The 19,391-nt window shown below is 50.1% G+C and overlaps 2 protein-coding genes, 1 long non-coding RNA gene and 2 other non-coding genes across 5 annotated transcripts in view; 3 read left to right on the top strand and 2 right to left on the bottom strand.

Annotated features, from left to right (window-relative positions):
- TRAF7 (TNF receptor associated factor 7) overlaps positions 1–824 on the bottom strand; it is a 43,336-nt gene extending 42,512 nt beyond the window's left edge. Inside the window, exon 1 of the mRNA XM_054041690.1 lies at positions 735–824. The gene's annotated coding sequence lies outside the window, so the exon portion shown is untranslated. The remainder of the gene's footprint in view (positions 1–734) is intronic.
- Positions 825–1,252: 428 nt separating this feature from the next.
- LOC128844392 (uncharacterized) lies at positions 1,253–2,676 on the top strand. Its single transcript, XR_008446470.1, has 2 exons — positions 1,253–2,170; positions 2,491–2,676. It is a non-coding gene; the product is annotated as an uncharacterized LOC128844392 (long non-coding RNA).
- LOC128845010 (small nucleolar RNA SNORD60) lies at positions 1,989–2,071 on the top strand. Its single transcript, XR_008446598.1, has one exon. It is a non-coding gene; the product is annotated as a small nucleolar RNA SNORD60 (small nucleolar RNA).
- On the top strand, positions 2,260–2,344 carry LOC128845009 (small nucleolar RNA SNORD60). The gene has a single exon (XR_008446597.1). It is a non-coding gene; the product is annotated as a small nucleolar RNA SNORD60 (small nucleolar RNA).
- A 1,859-nt stretch (positions 2,677–4,535) lies between the features above and the next one.
- The window catches only part of RAB26 (RAB26, member RAS oncogene family), a 204,411-nt gene continuing 189,555 nt past the window's right edge, over positions 4,536–19,391 (bottom strand). The window contains exons 6-9 of the mRNA XM_054042485.1: positions 13,199–13,264; positions 9,904–9,960; positions 9,247–9,323; positions 4,536–8,582 (exon numbers count right to left, since the gene is read on the bottom strand). Coding sequence (XP_053898460.1) covers positions 8,480–8,582; positions 9,247–9,323; positions 9,904–9,960; positions 13,199–13,264 — 303 coding nt within the window. The 3' untranslated portion in view covers positions 4,536–8,479. The remainder of the gene's footprint in view (positions 8,583–9,246; positions 9,324–9,903; positions 9,961–13,198; positions 13,265–19,391) is intronic.

Here is a 19,391-nt window from a genome sequence, read left to right as displayed (position 1 = left end):
GTCATTCCCAGGCAAGGCTAACTAATAGGAGTGCAGCAACCCACATTGACCTCACAGTGTAACCCCCGTGCATAGAGGCCAACAGCCTCTTAACCCTTGAGGTGCTGAGCTTCTTCCATGAGCTCCCGCAGCAGACCTTGCACCGAGCAGCAAGCCCGGCCGTCCCCGTGCAGGGGAGATCAAACTGTGGCCCCATTGCAGTGCTGGGAACAGATCACACCAGTGTCCTTGTCACACAACCAGCCACAGCCTCCCGCCACAGCTCCCATCCCCATTCTCCTCACCTGCAGCCTGCCCCACAGCCCCCCTGACACACACAGCCCCCTCCCCACACTTCCCCCCCTCCCCCGACAGCTCCCATCCCCATTCTCCTCACCTGCAACCTGCCCCACAGCCTCTCCCCAGGTCTCCCCACAGAGCCCCCCCAACACACACAGCCCCGTCCCCACAGCCTCCCCCCACCCCCGACAGCTCCCATCCCCATTCTCCTCACCTGCAGCCTGCCCCACAGCCCCCTCCCCACACAGCTCCCATCCCCATTCTCCTCACCTGCAACCTGCCCCACAGCCCCTCCCCGGATCTCCCCCCACAACCCCCCCCCCGACACAGATCCTTTACCCCTAGATGCCTCCCCCATGCCCCTCCCCCTCGTGATCCAGCCCCCACTGCCCCTCCCCCATCCCCCGGCCCTCACCCAAGGGCTCCCCAGCCACAGGGCCGGGACCAGCACTCACCTGGCGGCGGCCGGACCGCGGCTGGCCGGTACCGGCCCATAGTGATCTCCTGCCCCTCCACCTCCTCCAGCTGCTACCCCGGTGCTTGCTGGGCCTGTCTAGCCAGGCCGGAAGCGCAGGTCCCAGGGCTCCTTGGGAGTTGTAGTCCCTCATCGCCAGCCCCCCGCCCCCGGGCATTCGGCTGTACAGAGAACCCCGCGTCGTATGGACTACAAATCCCAGCAGCCCTAGGCCGCCTTTCCCTGATTGGTGCTCCTCTGCTCATTCTATGCTGCAATCTATGTCATTATTGGCCACTCGGTCCGTTCTTCACACCTACTGGCCAATCGCGCGGCTAAAGACGAGTCTCTCGTAGGACTGGTGCGTGGGGGGAGCAGCTACCAATTAGAGCCGGAGGAGGCGGGGCTTTACCGAAAAGAGGATTTGTGACTGGCTGTGCGTGAGGAGGGGGCCTGCCCAATGGCGGCCCGGCGGCGGCGGCTATAAAAGTCGCGGTAGGGGGCGGGCCCAGTCTCTCTGCGCCGAGGTGGCTGAGGTGAGGGCGGTTTGTTGACGCGCTGAGGCGCGTGAGGGCCCAGTCTGCCGCCGGGAGAGAGGGGAGGGGAGCAGCCCCGGGCCCGAAGGACGCCCCCTGGGGAGAGGGGCCGGAACCCAGGAGTCCGGGGCCCGGTGTGGGGCTGCGCGCGGCCAAGCCCCGCCCGCGCTGCGGGCTCCCTGTGGGGGAGGGGTTGGACACGAGGCCGCTAACACGCTCACCAGCTCTAGTGTGGACGGGCCGGGGGCGGCTGTAACTCGTGTTAGCTGGGCGTGGCCACGCAACCCAGACCCCCTCCCCCGGCTGGCACGTGTTCAACGCCTCCTGCCTTGGGAGTGAGGCTGATTCCTGGTGTGAGCAGGGCAGGGGGGCGTTTCTCACGGGCCAGCGGGATGGGGCTACACTGGGTGCTGAGGGCAGGGCTTGAATCCTCTGCTCATGTAGATGCAGCTTAGTGCAAGTGTGTCTGTGTAAACTGGGACTCTCATCCCCCCCATGCCAGGTCCTAACCTGCAGGGCCAGCTAATGCGTCAAGGCTGTCCTGCGGTCTCTGTTTCAAACTTGTTGGCCGCCATAGTTTTAATGCACCTGTTTTTTTCTACCGTAAACTTAACCCTGGGGTCCGTTACTGAGGAACGCTTGCCCCAGTTAGAGGTCGGACAAGCTGCTGTTGTGGAGGTTGCTGCATTAACCATTGCAGGACGTGTCCTGCCGAGGGTAGCCTGTGATGAGCTTTCGATTTCTGACACCTCGTATGAGTATTGCCCAAGCAGTACTTGATTACGCTTCATGCCTGAGGCTGCATGTTGTACTTGTAACTATCATGACTACTTTGAGATGTATTAAGTGGTGTGGTGTTTTTTTAAAGGTTACCCGATGCCTCTGGTCAACACAAGTTGAGGTGAGTCTACACCAGTGATTCTTGTTAAAATAAGGCCAAAATGAACTCTGCATGTTTCAATAGGGCCAGCAAACCAAACCCTAAACTTGAGCCAGTGATGAGCTACTTTATTTCTGACACCTCGTCTGAAAACTGTACCTGCAGTATTTGATTATGCTTTTTTGGCTGAGGCTCAGAGTAGTTTTAAAACTTGTTTAGGTAAGGGTGAAAATCCTGACACGGACTGGAATAGAGAAGCTTGTAATCTGGGGGGAGTCAGTTTGCTACCTAATACTTTGTATTTACTGGTTGGAGTTTAACGCTGCTGTCTTCCTTTGTAGGAATGAAATGGACCAGAAGAGCTCACTTCCATTGTTGGCATCAAAACAACTGTAAAGCTCATTAATTCAAATACAGAGGCTTTAATTTGGATTTACTTTAAGGCACATGTGACCTGTGCATTTTGAATGAAACATGAAAGGTATATTGTATGAGTGAAATGTAAGTTATTAAACCAGTTGAAACAATTTGCTGTTTTTAATTATGAGACTTGTCTATGGATTCACATAACATGTCAAAGTCTTCACTCCTGGGTGAAGGTTGTTTGTGCAGATGGAGTTTTCTGGAGTGCTAGTCTAAACTGCCATAAAACTCAGTACTGTTTCAAGGGCAGGGGCCATTTCTTTGGTTTTATCTTTACAAATAAAGTATATAGAACATAATACAGGAACTTCAACTTTTGCCTTTGTGATATGACCACCACTGGTAGTTGTATTGCTTATTGGAAAAGAGCCTGGTGGGGAGGTACAAGAGCAGGAGAGGAATATGCTGTTAAAACAGTGGTGTGGAAGCAAGAATAATCATTTTATCTGGAAAAGACTATCCTTAATTCCATGCTACTCTCTAGCATGTAGCTTTGGCCCAAGGTTCAACAACCCTAACCCTCCACCTTATTCTTGTGAGGTGGGGGGAGACTTATCCCCATTTAGTCTTGGAAAACTAACAAGTAAAGTGCCTAGAGCACACATCTAGGCACTGGTAGAGTAAGAATCAAGCTGTCCTGAATCTCCGTACACTGTTCCCCTGAAGTAACAGCTAAAACTTGCATCTGAAGAAGTGAGGTTCTTACCCACGAAAGCTTATGCTCCCAGTACTTCTGTTAGTCTTAAAGGTGCCACAGGACCCTCTGTTGCTTTTTACAGATTCAGACTAACACAGCTACCCCTCTGATAGCTAAAACTAGCAATTATTCTGTTTTCAAAGATGGCCTTGGGCTGTGGTAGCTAGTTCAAACAAGAAACCCCCTATTAACAAAAGCTAGAGAACACATTTTGGCCAGATGTCTAATCTAATTCTACCATAGTTGATGCAACAAGGAATTCTTTGGTTTACTACTCTGGTCTTCAGTAATGGACAGAAAGCGGTCTTGAGATTTGGCAAAAACTAGGCTGCAAAGAGACCGCTGGAGAAAACTGGAAACAGTTCAGTAAGAGCAGGGGGATTATACTGGATAATGGCAAATCTGTGGCAATACCAAACAACCTGTCTTGTTAGTCAAGGAGAATCTAAGAATGGCCTCTGAGCTATATTCACTTAATTTTCAATACTGAGTATGGGACTCAAATTTTCATTCTGCATTTAAGAGTATCTCATGCTAAGTCAGTGTGTATTTGATGGTATCCTGAACATGGTAGCCATGGGATAGGACAGGACATCCCCTATAAAAGCGCTGCTAGCAGTTTGGGTGCAATGCTTTTCACAGCCTTCCTTGGAAGGGATGACCATGGAGGTTCTAGAGGGAGAGAAAGCAGATTGTTACGGAATAGTCTGTATTCACATCACTGGGGTTAAGCTGAACTGTCCATCAGTCTGTTACTAGCAGGATTTAATAGTAAATTCACTACAGTTAACTCTTGTTGAGGTGCATGTCCAAAGAGAAGAGTGGAAGGGTTAAACCTTAGATTTAACTTGCCTTGGAATTGTGCAGAAAACTCCAGTGGGGGTTTTTTGATACCTACCATAAAGCTGAAGTTAGTGGCCTAGCCTACAGCAGTAGACCGTGTAGATGTTCTAAGCAGAAAAAGACCAGAGTGAACATTGGACTCTGCCTAGAGCAGTGGGGGAGATCTGAAATGCAGTTTACTTGGCAAAGCTTTTCCTGCCCGGGTAGGGGTGTGATCTTTCTCCCCTGCTGCAATTCAATCTAGCAGTGAAATCAATTTAAGTGCTCTGGTGGGAGAGATCAGAAAGATGTTTCCTACAGCAACAGGTTTTTTTTTTTTTTTTTTTTTTTGGTGGTTGGGGTAACTAAACAGCTGAGGGTGTTTTTTTTTGTTTCTACTCAGCTGAGTGCTCTCAATGTTGAAAACAATTGTAAAGACTGAGGCTCATTTAAAAAAAATTTATTAAGAGGAACAGAACATAAAAACTGTAAAACAAGTGACAGCAAGTTAGTGCACACAACACAGGGTTTTTAGGCTTGTTTATGATTGTACTGAATAATTCTTCCTCGCTTGGTGGCAGTAAAAGCCCATGTAAAAATAGATGCCAAGAACTCATACAAATCCCAGGAGGTGCTGCAGTAGAGATTAGTTTTGAGAAATAGACTGCAGAAGTCAAGCAGCAGAAAGAGGGCTTGAATCAGGTGCAGTGGGGTAGTCTTATTTTTTAGTCTAGGCTTTTAACCAGAAAAAAAATCAGTTATTTGATACTGGTTGTTAGTTAATTTCTGCTATTAAAACAATGTTTGCTACACACCAGAGGGATTTAGTTGGGGAGGAAGGCAGGAAAGCACACTGCAGTGACACTGACATTTTTTTGCTCTCTTACATATCTGATTTTTAAATAGTTCTATTCCTACCCACAGATTGTAAAGAATGGAGGTGGGGTTTTTTTAGGTTTACCAAAGACAAAGCTCAAAGCAATGCCCTGCTAGGAGAATGGCAGCAATCTGCTAGAACTTTAGTATTCAGTATACTGGTGAGCTTTCCAGAAGGATTTTGCAATTAGTGGTCAGTGTTTGGTCTCTCCATACAATGAATAAGGCTGGTGTCTTGCAGTGGGGGATCCCCATATGCTTCTCAATACTGAGAATATTCAGGTGCTGTTAGACCCCTGAAAAGCAGTTCTGTTAAAAGCAGAATCTAATTAACAAGTTCTGGTTTATGGGTGATTTCACAAAGTTAGATACTTTCAGTGGTAGGCAGGGGGAAGCATTTTATTTAGGTGCCCCATGGAGCCACCAGACCCAAGGAAAGGAGAAGAGCAGAAAGCTCCTTGAAGGCCTTTGCTTATCAAAAAGAGGAGGAAGTGCTCCACAGGCAACATTAGGCCAGATCCAGACTGTCACTGCCCAAACAAATCGTAGTGATGCTCTAATGTCCCCATGTATATTTCTGCTGGGTCCTCTTCTAGCCCTAGACAACTCCCTCTGCCTATGAGTTCTGCAAATACTGTAGTGACTCAGAATATTGGTACACGCAGTAGCAGCAGAGTCAATAATGAGGAGTGCCACTTATCTCCATTAATCTTCTCACCCAAAGAGGTTAAGTGCAGTCTAAGAAGAGGGAATGAGGCTGGCTAGCTAAGAAAAAAACTATTTGCCAGCTGGGTGGCAGGACAGAGCTACTGCTGTTAGCAGCAACAGAAGCACAGCAAAGCTCACCTGTGCACACTAATGCCATTGTCCAGACTCATTATCTCAATCTCCAACTCCTACACTGCCCTTGCTGGTTCTTACAAGCTTGCAAAAAGTGAAAACAGCCATGAATTGGACAATTTTAGGGTGGATAGGTGGTCTAATGTGCGACTCACAGGGTGGCTATTGCAAACACATGGCTCTTTACACAGAGAGCAAGTAGCTTATATGTAAAAGGTAGCCTCCTGTGAGGAAACAATGCATGTGCTGTAGTTACTCACAAAATAGTTTCCCAGAGAATAGGCAGCACCTTCTCCTAGGAGAGATCTTAAACCATCTTTGCACTGCTTGAACACAGGCAAGCTGAACCATGCTGTCCACTTGCATCTTTTTTAAAATCCACTCATATCACAGAAGCCACGTGCAGGGAGCAATCAGACACCGCTATGAGCCGGAGAGAGTGGGGATCAGATGAGTTCGCTGAATCCAGGGCAGTAGTTGCACTTCACTGGGCCCTGCTACAGGGCACACTAGCTTCATGGAGACAACTGCCAGGAAGTGCAGTCCGCATGATGCATTTCATTGCCTGCAAACACTGGCAGAACAGCACCCTGAGTCCTACCCAATAGCATGCCTGGGGGGGGGTCAGTTATTTATAGCACAGAGCTGGGATCTATCAGCACCTCCCTCTTCAGGCCAAGATTCACATCATGTTATTTCACCAGCATCTAGAGCAGGCAGCAGCTGTCCAAAGATTTTCATCACAATATTTTTTGACAAAAAAAAATTTTTTTTTGTTTTGAAGAAAAAAGTTTACAATTTTTAAACAAAAACTGAAAAAAATTAATGGGAAATTTAAGAAAAAGTTTCCAGGAAAAAAAGAATTGCCGTGTTTGGACTAGGTCAGGGTTGTAGCTTTTGTTTTTATGACTCTTCCGTGCCCTGCTGCTGCTACTAAAAATGCACCAGACTGCCCTTAACAGAGTATCTAGATTTGTAAAGTTGCCAGTCTTTGTACAGCACTCACCTTTAAAACAGCTCATTGAGGCAAAGTGACTTTCTCGGAGGCCTGAGATCGTTGCTTCAGTGGCTGGGCCTGAATCTTGCATTCCTTTCAAACTCCACGCTCCCATCGGCAGGAGCAAGTTATAGGTGTGGACGGAATGCAGCATCACAACTCAGCTGAACAGAACAAGGGGGTGGATTTTAATAAGCTAAGTAATCCCCAACCTGCTTGCAGCTGGTGGGGGTTTGATTTGCTGATTAAAAGAATTGTTTATTTCACAATTAAAGTGGTGTTGGGAAACTCAGTGCAATTAACCCTGATAGTCAGAAATATGAAATTTGCAACTATCTGCAGTTAAAAATCCCCTTTTGGCAATAATGTCTCTGAACTCTCCCAAAGACTGCATTTAGAAGTGCATTACAAAAATAACAGATTCCAATGAACAGTGCTGGCAAAGGGCTTTTAACAAACCTGTACAGTTAAAACCTATAGCATTCTCCTTGGCTTTCTTTAGCTGAAAGAAAGATCTATCCCAAGAGAGTTTTAAAGAAATCAAAGCATTGCAGTCTGAAAACGCTATCACCCACGTTAAGATAGTTAGAATAAGCTGCAATACATTGGGGGTTTTTTACTTACTCAGAATACTAGAAACAGCAATAATGGAGAGCAAAAGCCTTTATCAAACATGTAAATAGTCAGGGTTTCTCTGTACAACAGGTATGGTTGCAGGAGCTTACTCAAAACCAGACAGCTAAGCTCTTGTCTTTTGCAGGGCAGAGCAGGAGAAGCCTCTCTAGCAAGGAATGTACGTTACACAACATGGTAAAACTGACATATGTAACAAGGGAGAGACTACAAAAATGTTTGCCTTGAAAACAGAGATCTTTCTTGGGCATGTTTATAGATCTATAATACACACAAAATGTACCCTGGGCCAAAATGTTTTCATAATTGAATTCTGAGTGGGAAAAGAAAAACGGAATGGAGCGGGGTAGCCCAGAAACAGAGTTATGGGGGGCGGGGGGAGAGTTTCCCTCAGTCATGTAATAATACCTAGCACTTCTATAGCACCTTCCGAACATTAATCCTCACAGTGCCCTCTGCTGCTGGGTAAGTATTATCATCCCCATTTTACAGGTGGGGAAACCGAGACACAAGGAGGTCAAATGACTTGCCCAAGGCCACAGAGGGAGTAAGTGTCAAGAGCCACCATGCTAACAGGAGTTCTTGATGTCTAGGTGTGCGTGTGGACCAATACCAAACTCCTCTCTGGACATGTTAGAGAAAGTCTGTGTCAAACCCATGTCAGGATTAGCAACCGTTCGCTCGTAGGAATGGACAGGTCCCCAGGGACTGATGTGGGACAGACGACGTTTTTGTCCCCCTGGGAGGAACTTGAAGTTTTACACCGCACCTGAAGCGATCACAGCGTGTAATTAACGAATACTACTACAATGGGGCGTCGGGCCGCGGTGCCTGGAATGTCGTGGCTGCACCAGAGCCAGCGTCGGGGCTGCCAGGAAAGAGCCTTTTCTTCTGCTCCTTCCATTGCACATCTCAGCTCACCTTTACAAGAACACACAGACAATGAACACACATGCACATACTGTCCACGAGGAGGGAGTGTGGCACATGAATACTTGGCATGAGTCTCTGTACGGCTGCCCTGGCTGCTGGAGCCTGCGCTTTAGGATCCGCAGCATCCCGAACCTCTGACTTCCTTCTTTACATAGTCATGGAGCTTGAATTTGGGCTCATTGGGCAGCTTCATGGACCTGTGTTTCAGCTCCCTGCGGGAGAGACAGACGCGAGGTTATTGCTTTGCCTGTAAAAGGAACCCCCGGGGAGCAAATCACAGGCAGGAAAAGCCTTTAGCAATGCCATCTTCATCGCACTGCCTTGGCTCGTTCTCAGGCTAAGCTGGGCTGGGCTAGGTACGTAGGCTGTGGTTCAGGAAAGCACGTAACCACATGGTTAAAGTCCCACTGAAGTTATGTTTCAGACATCAAGTTAAACACGTTTAAGTGCTGTCCTAAATCAGAGTTATAGATGCAAGACAACGTAAGAGAGCCTTAGAATCAACTCATCTTGCGCCTTAGATACAACTGGTACCAAAAATTAATGGAATTCAGAGTCAACTTCAATGGTTTTCAAATGGCCATTTCTGAGAACTTCCCCCACACACACACACTTATACAAAAGGGAAACAAACCCCAGAGGCTGGTTTAAAGATGGGGGCTGTGATTCTGTCTTGGTGGCAGGGTGAAGCGAGCTGACCCACGCCGTACCGTGGCACGCTAAGATCATGCCATGGCAATGGCAGGCTGTAGTTTTTGTTTCATTGTTTAACGTTCAGTGAACTCGTTTTGTGGCAGTGCGGGAAGGGAGCGGAGATCTGGGAGCGGTGCAGACTGCATTCCAACAGGAGAGGCAGCAGTAGGACAGTTAACTTACTTTGCAATGGCCGTAAAGGCCAAGTCGACATTCAAGCCGCTTTTCGCGCTGGTCTCCATGAAGGGCACTCCGTACTCCTGCAAGACAAGACCCGTCTCAGTACAAGACCCATCAGTGGCCCAGAACAGGCCACGGGTTCCTGCTGTCTGCCTGGTACAAGAGAGCCCAGCTCCAGACACAGTTTCTAACAAACCCATCCAACTCCGGCTGTGCAAAGTGACAGAGGCTTTGTAACCTGACCCTGCCAGAGAGGGTTCTTGAGGGGAACGTGGCGTTTAGGGGAAACTCAGGGAGGACAGGAGGGTTTGCTGGGAAAAATACCAGGAGGAGGGTTATTCTGCAAAGCACTGAAAACAGCAGCGAGGTGGCAAAGCGAGGGCAGCGTGAGGGGTGAGAAGGAGCTGGGAAAGCACAAGGAGAGGCAGAGAGGAGAGAGAGGGGGAAAGAAACACAAGGAACGAAAGTCAAGCAATCCAAGGCAGCACCGCGCAGGCTCCTTCCCACCACAGACTGCCCCTGCACCACCCTTCAGCACTGGGGCCTCGTTGTTTAGCTGATGTAGCCTCACAGCTTAACCGTAAATGCAACTTTCCCAAGCAAGTGCAAGCAGCAGCTAATTTATCTGGGCGAAGTCTTGGGCTGTGAGGAGACACGTACCTTGGCCAATTTCTCTCCATCTTCCCTTTTTACCACTCTGTCCTGGGTCGAATCCACCTAGCAGCGATAACGACAAAGAGCAATTTGCAATGGATCAGCAGAGCAATGTCAGGCGAAGCTCTGGAGTGCAGGGTGACCCAGACCTGAATAGTACAGTCACTCAGCATCCCCACCCCACGCCGCTTCACCAGGAAATCACATTTCACTTCCTCTACAAGAGAGCTGGGCCCAAGGAGGCGGCATCTTTTCTCCCAGACACGTGCTTGAGACCAGCTTGAGTTGCTGCAGCCGGGAAAGCACAAGGAGGGCTAAGGCTGCAATTTCTGTGCCATGATTTGTTGCTCTATGAAAGAGGCATATGGTCTAATGCTCAGAGCGAGAGAGAACTGGGACTCCTGGGTTCCATCCACGGCTCTGTCATTAACTTACCTTGAACAAATCCTCTTAGCTACTCTGTGCCTCAATTTCCCATCTATAACATGGAGAGACGATACTTCCCTGTGTCGCGGGGGATGGGAGACAGCATTAACTTATGCCTGTTGAATGCTTCGAGATCCTTGAACGCCGGCTCAATAGAAGGCAGAAAGGCTAGAATTATCGAGTTGGAGAACTAAGCAATGAATTGACGCACACTTGGCTTCAGCCCTAGAGGGAGATTAAAGCTGCACTTGTCCAAGGAGTCTCCTGCAATGAATGGATGGAGTGGCAGGGCTGCCCTAAACCGAGTCAACAGGGAAACAAGCACACATCTGATGTTCTCTCTCTACCCACCAAAGATACAATCAATCCAGGTCAACCGCCGGGTCCCTGCTCTCTGGATAAAGGGGAAGGAGCCATGCGCGGGGGTCAGGGGTGCAGAGCAATGTACCCTGAGGGTGTGGAAGAGTAGGCTGGAGTGGAAATTAAATTCAACGAGTTCCAGATGGGCTCACCAAGGCATTCACTTCAAAGAAGGTCCTAGAGACACCCTGGAACGAACAAGAGAGGCCCTTCAATAGACCACTGGTCCATGCACACCCAGGCAGACGCATGCAGGTCCCGATCCGACTCCTCATCCAGCAGTTGGCACGATGCAATAAACAAGAAGTGTTTGTAATTCGCTTAGGTTAGCGGAAACCACCAGCACTGCGTCGGAGTTGGCCTTTCATTCCCAGCAGCAGCCCCCCTCCCTGGTAACGGGAAACAGAAAGGCTAAGGCGGAATTTGTAGGTGCGGAGATCTGAATGAAGACAAGAGCGATTCTGTTCATTCTCAAAGCTTTGCTTCCAAGTGACTATTCCTGGGAGGGCTTCTGTAATGTTCTTGCAAATCAGCTCTTACGGCACCAAGGCGAGAACGGTCTCAGGCCAACAAAATTGGAGTCTGGTATCAGAAGAATCTGACAAGCGTGCCAGGCTCTGGCTAGCGCAGCTCCCGCTCTCAAACCCAGGGGAGCATGGGCAGGGCAGGCAGAGAAACGCCAGGCTGCTTGGATCCAGAGGGCACCTGGCCTTACTGGGAGCTGCCCAGGTTGAGGATGCAGCTGGTTGGGATCCACGCTAGTTCATGAGCGAGTTGGGTTCGGCCCTTTGACTCCTGGCCAGATGGGCGGTCACAGTGTAGGTGTTCCAGTGTTTATCACTAAGGAAAGAGAAGGCAGGGATCTGTCCGTCCAGATCTCTGCTTCTCAGGAGGGAAAGCAAGTGCTGAACCAACCCTCAGAGAAGCATGATCATTGCTAGATCCCCACAGGCAGGGACCAACATATATCCAGACTCTACGGACACCTCTTCATTCTTCCCACTAAGGACCTGCTTTGTAGACTGGGGAAGAAACTCGCCCCCATGCAGCTCAGTAAAGCAGATCTCCAGACAGGCCTGCGTGTTCCATACCGAACATGCCCCTGTTCCTCCAGATCCTACCGATGGAAAGCCCCTCTCATGGTCACCCAAGAATCAAACACTGGCCAAGTAATAACTCACAAACCCAACCTGGGCTACACCCAGAAGAGAGGACATTAAGGGGGGACATCTATCGTGGTCTTCAGATACCTGAAAGGCTGCCATAAAAAAGATGGGGAAAAGTTGTTCTCTCTTGCCACAGAGGGCAGGACAAGAGGCAACGGGTTCAAACTACAGTATTGAGATTAAATCTCAGGAAAAACTCCCTAACGGTAAGAACAGTCGGCCAATGGAACAGACGCCTCAGGAGGTCGTGGAAGCTCCTTCACTGGAGGTTTTCAAAAGGAGGCTGTAGCCGTCTGTCTTGGAAGGTTGAGGCCCAACAAATCCTGCATCTTGGCAGGGGGTTAGACTATGGTTCTATGAGGTCTAGGAGTCTAAACTTAGGTCAAGTAGCTACATTGCTCCGGGCTGTGAAGAATTTTGCACCCTGTGCCATGTAATTAGGTCAACCTCACCTCACTGTAGACACAGGGGCTGGATTTACTACAGCGACGGAACCCCCCCTCTGTCACTGTAGTAAGAGCCTGCACTACAGTGGCATACAGGGGCTTGCAGCCCACATTCTCCCCCAGTGGAAGCCAGCAAAATCGGTTAGTGGATTGGGCCCAATGTCTGCAAAGTGCCTCAAGAGCCTTGGCGCGAAGAGGTGATAGATGCCCTACGCATCACCAACGCTGTACAGTAGGTTCCGGGCACGCGGACATCAGGCAACAATGTAACAAAGTGAAGAAACGAGAGTTTCCCCCGAGAAGTATCACATACCCCAATTCCGCAAACCGGCTGAGTCAGAGGAGCAGGGCTCTGCCGACACAAACCTCCCCAGAAACGGGACCCCGCCCACCTCCACGTCGGTAACCGGGTGCCCTGCCCCAGGGTCACTCCTGCAGCTGGTAATCTGGATACTCAGAAGGGGAGCCCAGATCGCTTGTAAGGGTCAGGCCCATGGATCAGCAAATGCCGCAGCACAGTGAGGGCAGGGCACTGCCAGACAATTAGCCCAGTCTGCGTCCCCCTATAACCTAATTCTCCTGATTACATTTGCTAAGAGACCTTGCTGAGGGCCCAGCAGCACCGGAAGCCTCCTGGGGAGGTTCCCTAGCTTTGAGTGATGCCTGCTTCAGGGAGCATCAGGAACAAAGTGGATTTCCTGCCAACCCATGATGGAGGCATTCCTGGGCTCCTGAGAGCCCCCAACATTTCATGCCAATGTTAGGCTTTGAAACAACGTCTGCAGATGGCTAATGCCCTCTACTGCAGAGGTCCCATAGGCAGGGGCGTTCTGGACCTGACTGGCAATGAGACAGGCTGACTGTCCGGAAACTAGCTTGGCTTTGTGGCCGGGCCCAACTCACCTTATTTCCCAGTAGCATGAGGACCACATCTTGCTGTGCGTATTCATGGATCTCGGTCAGCCATGCCTAGGAGGGAAACAGAACAGAGGCTGCACAACATGGGTAGAGACAATTCCGGACAGAGGAGCTCCGAGAGGGAGCAGGTCGCAGTGGGGCCAGTTCACAATCTACCCCCTTCCCAGGCCTGCCACTGGGGGACACGCCCAGCCCTAGCGGTGGGAGACGTCTGATCCATTCACTTCTTACACAGCTGCTACCTGATTGATGTGTTTTGCTGTTCACATAACAGTGGCCTTTCCTCTAAGATCAAATACAGCATCCCTTTAACATCTTATCGGGGGGCCTGCAGGGAGACGGACTCAGTCCCCTCTAGCGCATGCATTTCCTATAGCCATGAGGACCGAGGCTACACAACCTGCTGGAAGCAGGTCTCAGCATCCCCCTCTGTGACGTAACACAGTCCTGTGGAGCTGAGCACCCCCTGGAGAGCAGCCTCTGATTTAAAGGGGTAGGACAGCTGGGGACGGATGAAATCATTGCAGGAAAAAGGCAGATTCCTAGCTGCGAGGGCACGTATCAACAAGGGCGCGCCGTCGTTGCTCGGAGAGCCGCTCTTTGACTGCAGACACCAGGAACACTAACAAGATAGACCCTGCTGGGCCCTGCCATTAAGGCTCAGCGCTGCCGAGAGCAGGGACACACACTCACCACACTTACCCTGCGGGGCGGAGAGGGAGGGTGTCTAGGAACAATTTCCATAGAAACGCAGGATTGGAAGGGACCTTGAGAGGTCATCTAGTCCAGTCCCCTGCACTCATGGCAGGGCTAAGTATTATCTAGACCATCCCTGAGAGGTGTTTGTCCAACCTGCTCTTTAAAATCCCCAATGAGGGAGATTCCACAACCTCCCTGGGCAATTTATTCCAGTGTTTAACCACCCTGACAGTTAGGAAGTTTTTCCTAATGTCCAACCTAGACCTCCCTTGCTGCAATTTAAGCCCATTGCTTCTTGTCCTATCCTCAGAGGTTAAGAAAAATGATTTCTCTCCCTCCTCCTTGTAACAACCTTTTATGTACTTGAAAACTGGTATCATGTCCCCTCTCAGTCTTCTCTTCTCCAGACTAAACAAACCCAATTTTTTCAATCTTCCCTCATAGCTCATGTTTTCTAGACCTTTCATCATTTTTGTTGCTCTTCTCTGGACTTTCTCCAATTTGTCCACATCCTTCCTGAAATGTGGCCCCCGGAACTGGACACAATACTCCAGTTGAGGCCATATCAGCGCAGAGTAGAGCAGAAGAATTACTTCTCGTGTCTTGCTTACAACACTCCTGCTAATACAGCCCAGAATGATGTTTGCTTTTTGCAACACCATTACACTGTTGACTCATATTTAGCTTGTGATCCACTATGACCCCCAGATCCCTTCCACAGTACTCCTTCCTAGGCAGTCATTTCCCATTTTGAACGTGTGCAACTGATTGTTCCTTCCTACGTGGAGTCCTTTGCATTTGTCCTTACTGAATTTCATCCTGTTTACTTCAGACCATCTCTCCAGATCATTTTGAATTTTAATCCTATCCTCCAAAGCACTTGCAACCCCTCCCAGCTTGGTATCATCTGCAAACTTTATAAATGTACTCTCCATGGCATTATCTAAATCACTGATGAAAATATTGAACAGAACCAGACCCAGAACTGATCCCTGCGGGACCCCACTCGATATGCCCTTCCAGCTTGACTGTGAACCACTGATAACTACTCTCTGGGAACAGTTTTCCAACCTGTTGCATTTCCCAGCAATAACCCATGGAGGAGGCGGCTTTGCGGTTGGTTTGTTTAAGAGGTGAAATGAGTGATTGGAGCAGGATTTCCAATGCCGTCGCCCCTAAAGGATTTGCAGGGGGAAATGGCAGAGCTCATACAACCCTTCTGCGATGCAGCCAGCGTCCCGTTACAGGTAACGGCCCTCGGGAGAGGGCTTGCAAAGAGTAGCTGCCTCCTCCTGCCTCCTCTCTCTCAGGGGTACGGAGGGCAGCCTTCACCCTCCTCCCCAGGAGCCTCTCCTCCTCTGCATGCCGACTGGATAAGGCAACAGCAGCCGGGGGCGCAGGGGCTGGAAGTAGGGGGCTGCTGCACCCCCTGGTGGGAAGTACAGTGGAGTCGCATCACAGGCGCATTTAACTTGTGATTTTAACTATACGCGCTCAGCAAAACAAAACAAAACAGAGAAAAATAACAATTTCAATACTGTACCTGTAGTGCGGGCGATTCCGCCCCCATTCCACTCCATGAGCGTTTGACTATATGCGATTTTCGCCTTACGTGCTGACTTTAGAACCTAACCCCCGCGTAAGATGTGACTCCCCTGTAGTACTAACAGCCCAAATACGTGGTTTCCGCCTTCAGCACCCGCACTGTAAAAATTGTTCCAGCACCTCTGGGAGTGGGTCACATACAGGGCACCTTCCATCCCAGGCACCTCAAGCGCCGCACCTACCTGTGCCAGTGTTACCTACATGTCCGACAGTAGCCAAGTACAGGCACTTGCTAGCTAAGTACTTCTGTCGCCCTCATCACTGTCCTGTCTGACTTGCCCAAGATCTCACACACGGGCAGCATCACAGCCAGGAACAGAACCCAGGAGTCCTGACTCTCAAGCCCCTGTGCTGACCATTGGGCAACTGTGCCTTCAGACAGCTGGCCCTGGCAGGCCGGGACTCATACCTCTCTGCATGTCATGGTCCCACTCAGCTCTGTACCAGGCTAGTCTCTCTATGACCTTTGCTCCAAACTCGGTTAAGGAGAGGGCAGAGCAGCTGGGCTGGATTCCCGATGGCTGCTGATTCCCAGCAGAGTGGGGCACTTCACTGATGTATTAACAGAACCTACTAAAGATTAGTGAGGGCAGTCTCTGGCAGGTTGTTCCTGCCCTGGGTGCAGCCCTAACGCCAAGACGACTGCTTCTCTGAGCCTGCCTCTGATGCAGTCCGACAACAGACACTCACAACTAGCCACTTAAGAAGAATTGCCCCTTTTTAAAACTAAATTTCTACCTTGATGGCCATTTAAGCCAGATGCTTATCACCCTGCTGTTCTTCCCGTGCTTTTTTGTTAAAAGGCTGAAATTAACGTCTTGCGCCCATGAATACAGCTCTGTTAGGGAAAAAAGTCACCATCCAAATAAAAAAAAAAAAAAAAAAAACGAACCTCAAGGCCTCTAATTTTCCCGCAGACCTTAATTTCAGATCTTGTTTGAAGTGTCTCTCTCCCAGACCACGCTTCAATAAGTGATTCCTCCCAGTGTGTGCCCATCACTCTCCAATAAGGTCTGGAGACCGTGGGAGCATCAACACATTATTATTAGCCCAGCACTGCCTGATGCAGCTGTTTCGGAAATGCATTTGCTCCATTGTTGTTTAAAATCCCCAAAGCTCTTAATAGCCTGTCCCAGAGGCCCTCGCTGGGTACATTCGATAACCAGGGTTTATCTCACTTCATTCTGAAAGGCTGGGCTGGAATTAGAGTCATTTTCCCTCCGAGAAGGGGCCTATAATCAGATTTTTTTGTTTTCCTTGAGGAGTTGGCGTTTTTGATCATCCTGACTTCTTATCAGTGCTGCCTTGCCTTGCTTTCCAGGTCCGAGTCAAACCTCTGGAGGGGAGAGCTCCGGATGGTTCTCCGATGGCATGAAAGGCCAATGGTGCACTAGGAAATATGGGGAGAAATAACAAACAACAAGGGTCTTGCCCTGACGGGGGCTGGAGCTGTAACCCCCTTAGCTGACCAAGATCAGTACTGATGAATGGGAGCTGGTTGTTCTGGTTTCACGCCTGACATTCAGATTTAAAAAGAAAAAACAAATCCCGAAAATGCTTCAGTTTCTAGGAGTAGTTAAAGAAACGTAAACAAGAATGTAAGTGTTAGTCCCTAGCCCAACGCGCCGGTATTCAAGGGACACCCGACTCGCGTTCCAGTCACGACTCAATAACGGGCTGGACAGCAGGAACCCACTCAGCCAAGGCGCTCAGTGAGAGTGCAGGGTCAAGACCATGGTGAGAAACCAATATTGAAATGGGACGTTTGTCCAGAACGATTGGATTTTTCTCTAAAAGCGATAAGTCAGGGAAGGCTACGTGTGGGTCAGACACACCACGCCCCAGCACTGCCTTCACTGGCCTCAGCAGACAGTGGTTGTCTTGGTGGATTCAGCCTGGGATTCTAATTCTTCCTATCGGCATGGAGGCTGGCAGCCCGCACCACGCAGCACTGTTGAGAATTCAGTCTGATCTCGGAGGGCGAGCCCACGTTGTCCAACAGGATGGGGAGCGGCTCTCTGTCTGCTTGGCATAATTGTCCAGATCCGCCATACAACTTGCATCTTCCATGGTAATAGGCTGGGAGCCTCTCTTTCTAATGCTGTGTGGCATGATGCACTCCGTCCCCTCTAACAATGCCTGTTTCAGGGCCCCCAAAACAATTTATATGATAAACAGACCGGTAGACCCTCCTCCCTGTGTCATTAGTCTGTGAAGTCTGATTCCATTTTTTAGGTTAAACAGACAAGTCAGGGGATTTGGTGCAAGGAACACAACATGCCAACTTCCCCACATGCGCTAAAGACAACACTCTCGTCATTTACTGATTGACTTGAGCAGTGCAAGCAGATGCGACCCTGCCCTTCCCAAGCACATGCGCCTTCTCAATGCTCCACGCACGGGCTGCAAAGCTGAGCCACTGTGCTGGTGTGTTCGGTGGTGCTCCCTTCACAAAGCACTGGAGAGTCTAGCCTCCCCATGCTACTGCTGCTGTCCTCCTTGGGGTTACTGGGCCAGCAGCAGCACACATTTCCCAGCAGGTGGTGTGGAATAGTCAATAGGGCGTTCCAAGGCTGCTTAATCCAGGCCAAGAGCGAGGGAGACGCTGTAGGGTGATCCTAGGGTGTGTCCATCAGTCTTGGAGCCAGAGTCAACCACAGAGTCTGTCTGTATCCAGCAGCCTCAACTACTCTGTCTGTCCTTTACTGCCAAGCAAGCCCTGAGTGCGGTCCAATGAGAGACTCCAGCAGGGGAGGCAGCCGCAGGGAAGGAGAGCTGCGGCTTTCATTCTGGAGACTTCGGTGCGACCTCTCACTTCTTCCACACAGGAGCTGTCTCAGAGCCCGACCCCTCCAACTCTTCCCTTGCTGAGCTGTGGAGGGTTCACGTTTGAAATGACTTTCAAAAAGGCCTTTGACGGAGCCGCCGCCCCCGACTCGCCGGTGAAGAAATGATGTATTAACAGGTAAGAGGCAAAGAGCGTTTGAGGATCAGAAACGGGAGCACAAGCACAGGGCAGGAATCCATGGTGAATTCTAGCTAGGGAAGAGGCTAACAGCAGAATGCTCCAAGGAGCCATGCTAGGCCTTGCGCTGGGTGGACATGGGGGGTGTCTTATGGACCCAATGTTAATGAAACCCGTGCTCGCTATTACAGCCTGAACCCGGTCCGTGTGGCTCAGGGTTATCATCGCAACAACCACCCTGAACATCTTTTTAACCATCCAGAAAACAAAGGAAAAACAACCCCAGCCTTTGCAATGGTATCCAAACCCCTTACTCCTTTCCCCTCTAGCTGGAGGGAGTCTTCTAGGGGAAGCTCCAGGTTGGCAGGCTGACAGACGGTATTAACTGTCCTTTCAGGGATGGTTTAGGGTCGGATCTGGAAGACAAACCCAGACGAACGCCCTTAAAGGAAAAGACCAGCACAAGAATACAGCGCCCGGCTCTGGGGCTGACTCGCACTTGCAACCTTACCACTGGAGGGGCCCCGCACACAGTCTGATCCCACCTCCGGTGACTCTCCCCCTCATCAACACTACAGGGAACCAGAACCACCCAAGGGAGACTTGCCAGTGGGACGACAGGACTCCCTCTTCTGTTCTCTGGACGGCTGAGGAGAGGTCACAAAGGTGCATTGCTCAGCACCTTGGCTCCGGTAAGCGTTCTGAAGCTCCGTGATGCCAGACTCAGCCAGGTCACTTGTTCTCACAGCCAGCCCCCCCCCCCCCCCTCCAGTATGTTCCAGAGCCCAGGGACCCCTCGGAGGTCACTGCTGCAGGCCTGGACAAGAGGAGGTGCATGGAAAGTGAAATGCAAAATCTAGCCAGAGAGCGCCACTGGCCACTGGAGTGCTGTCGCTATTTTCCTTTTCA

This window comes from Malaclemys terrapin, chromosome 10 (genome assembly GCF_027887155.1).
Source record: "Malaclemys terrapin pileata isolate rMalTer1 chromosome 10, rMalTer1.hap1, whole genome shotgun sequence".
Taxonomy (NCBI): Eukaryota; Metazoa; Chordata; order Testudines; family Emydidae; genus Malaclemys; species Malaclemys terrapin.
Note: the sequence above shows the minus strand (reverse complement) of the source record. Positions and strands in the feature narration are given on the sequence as shown.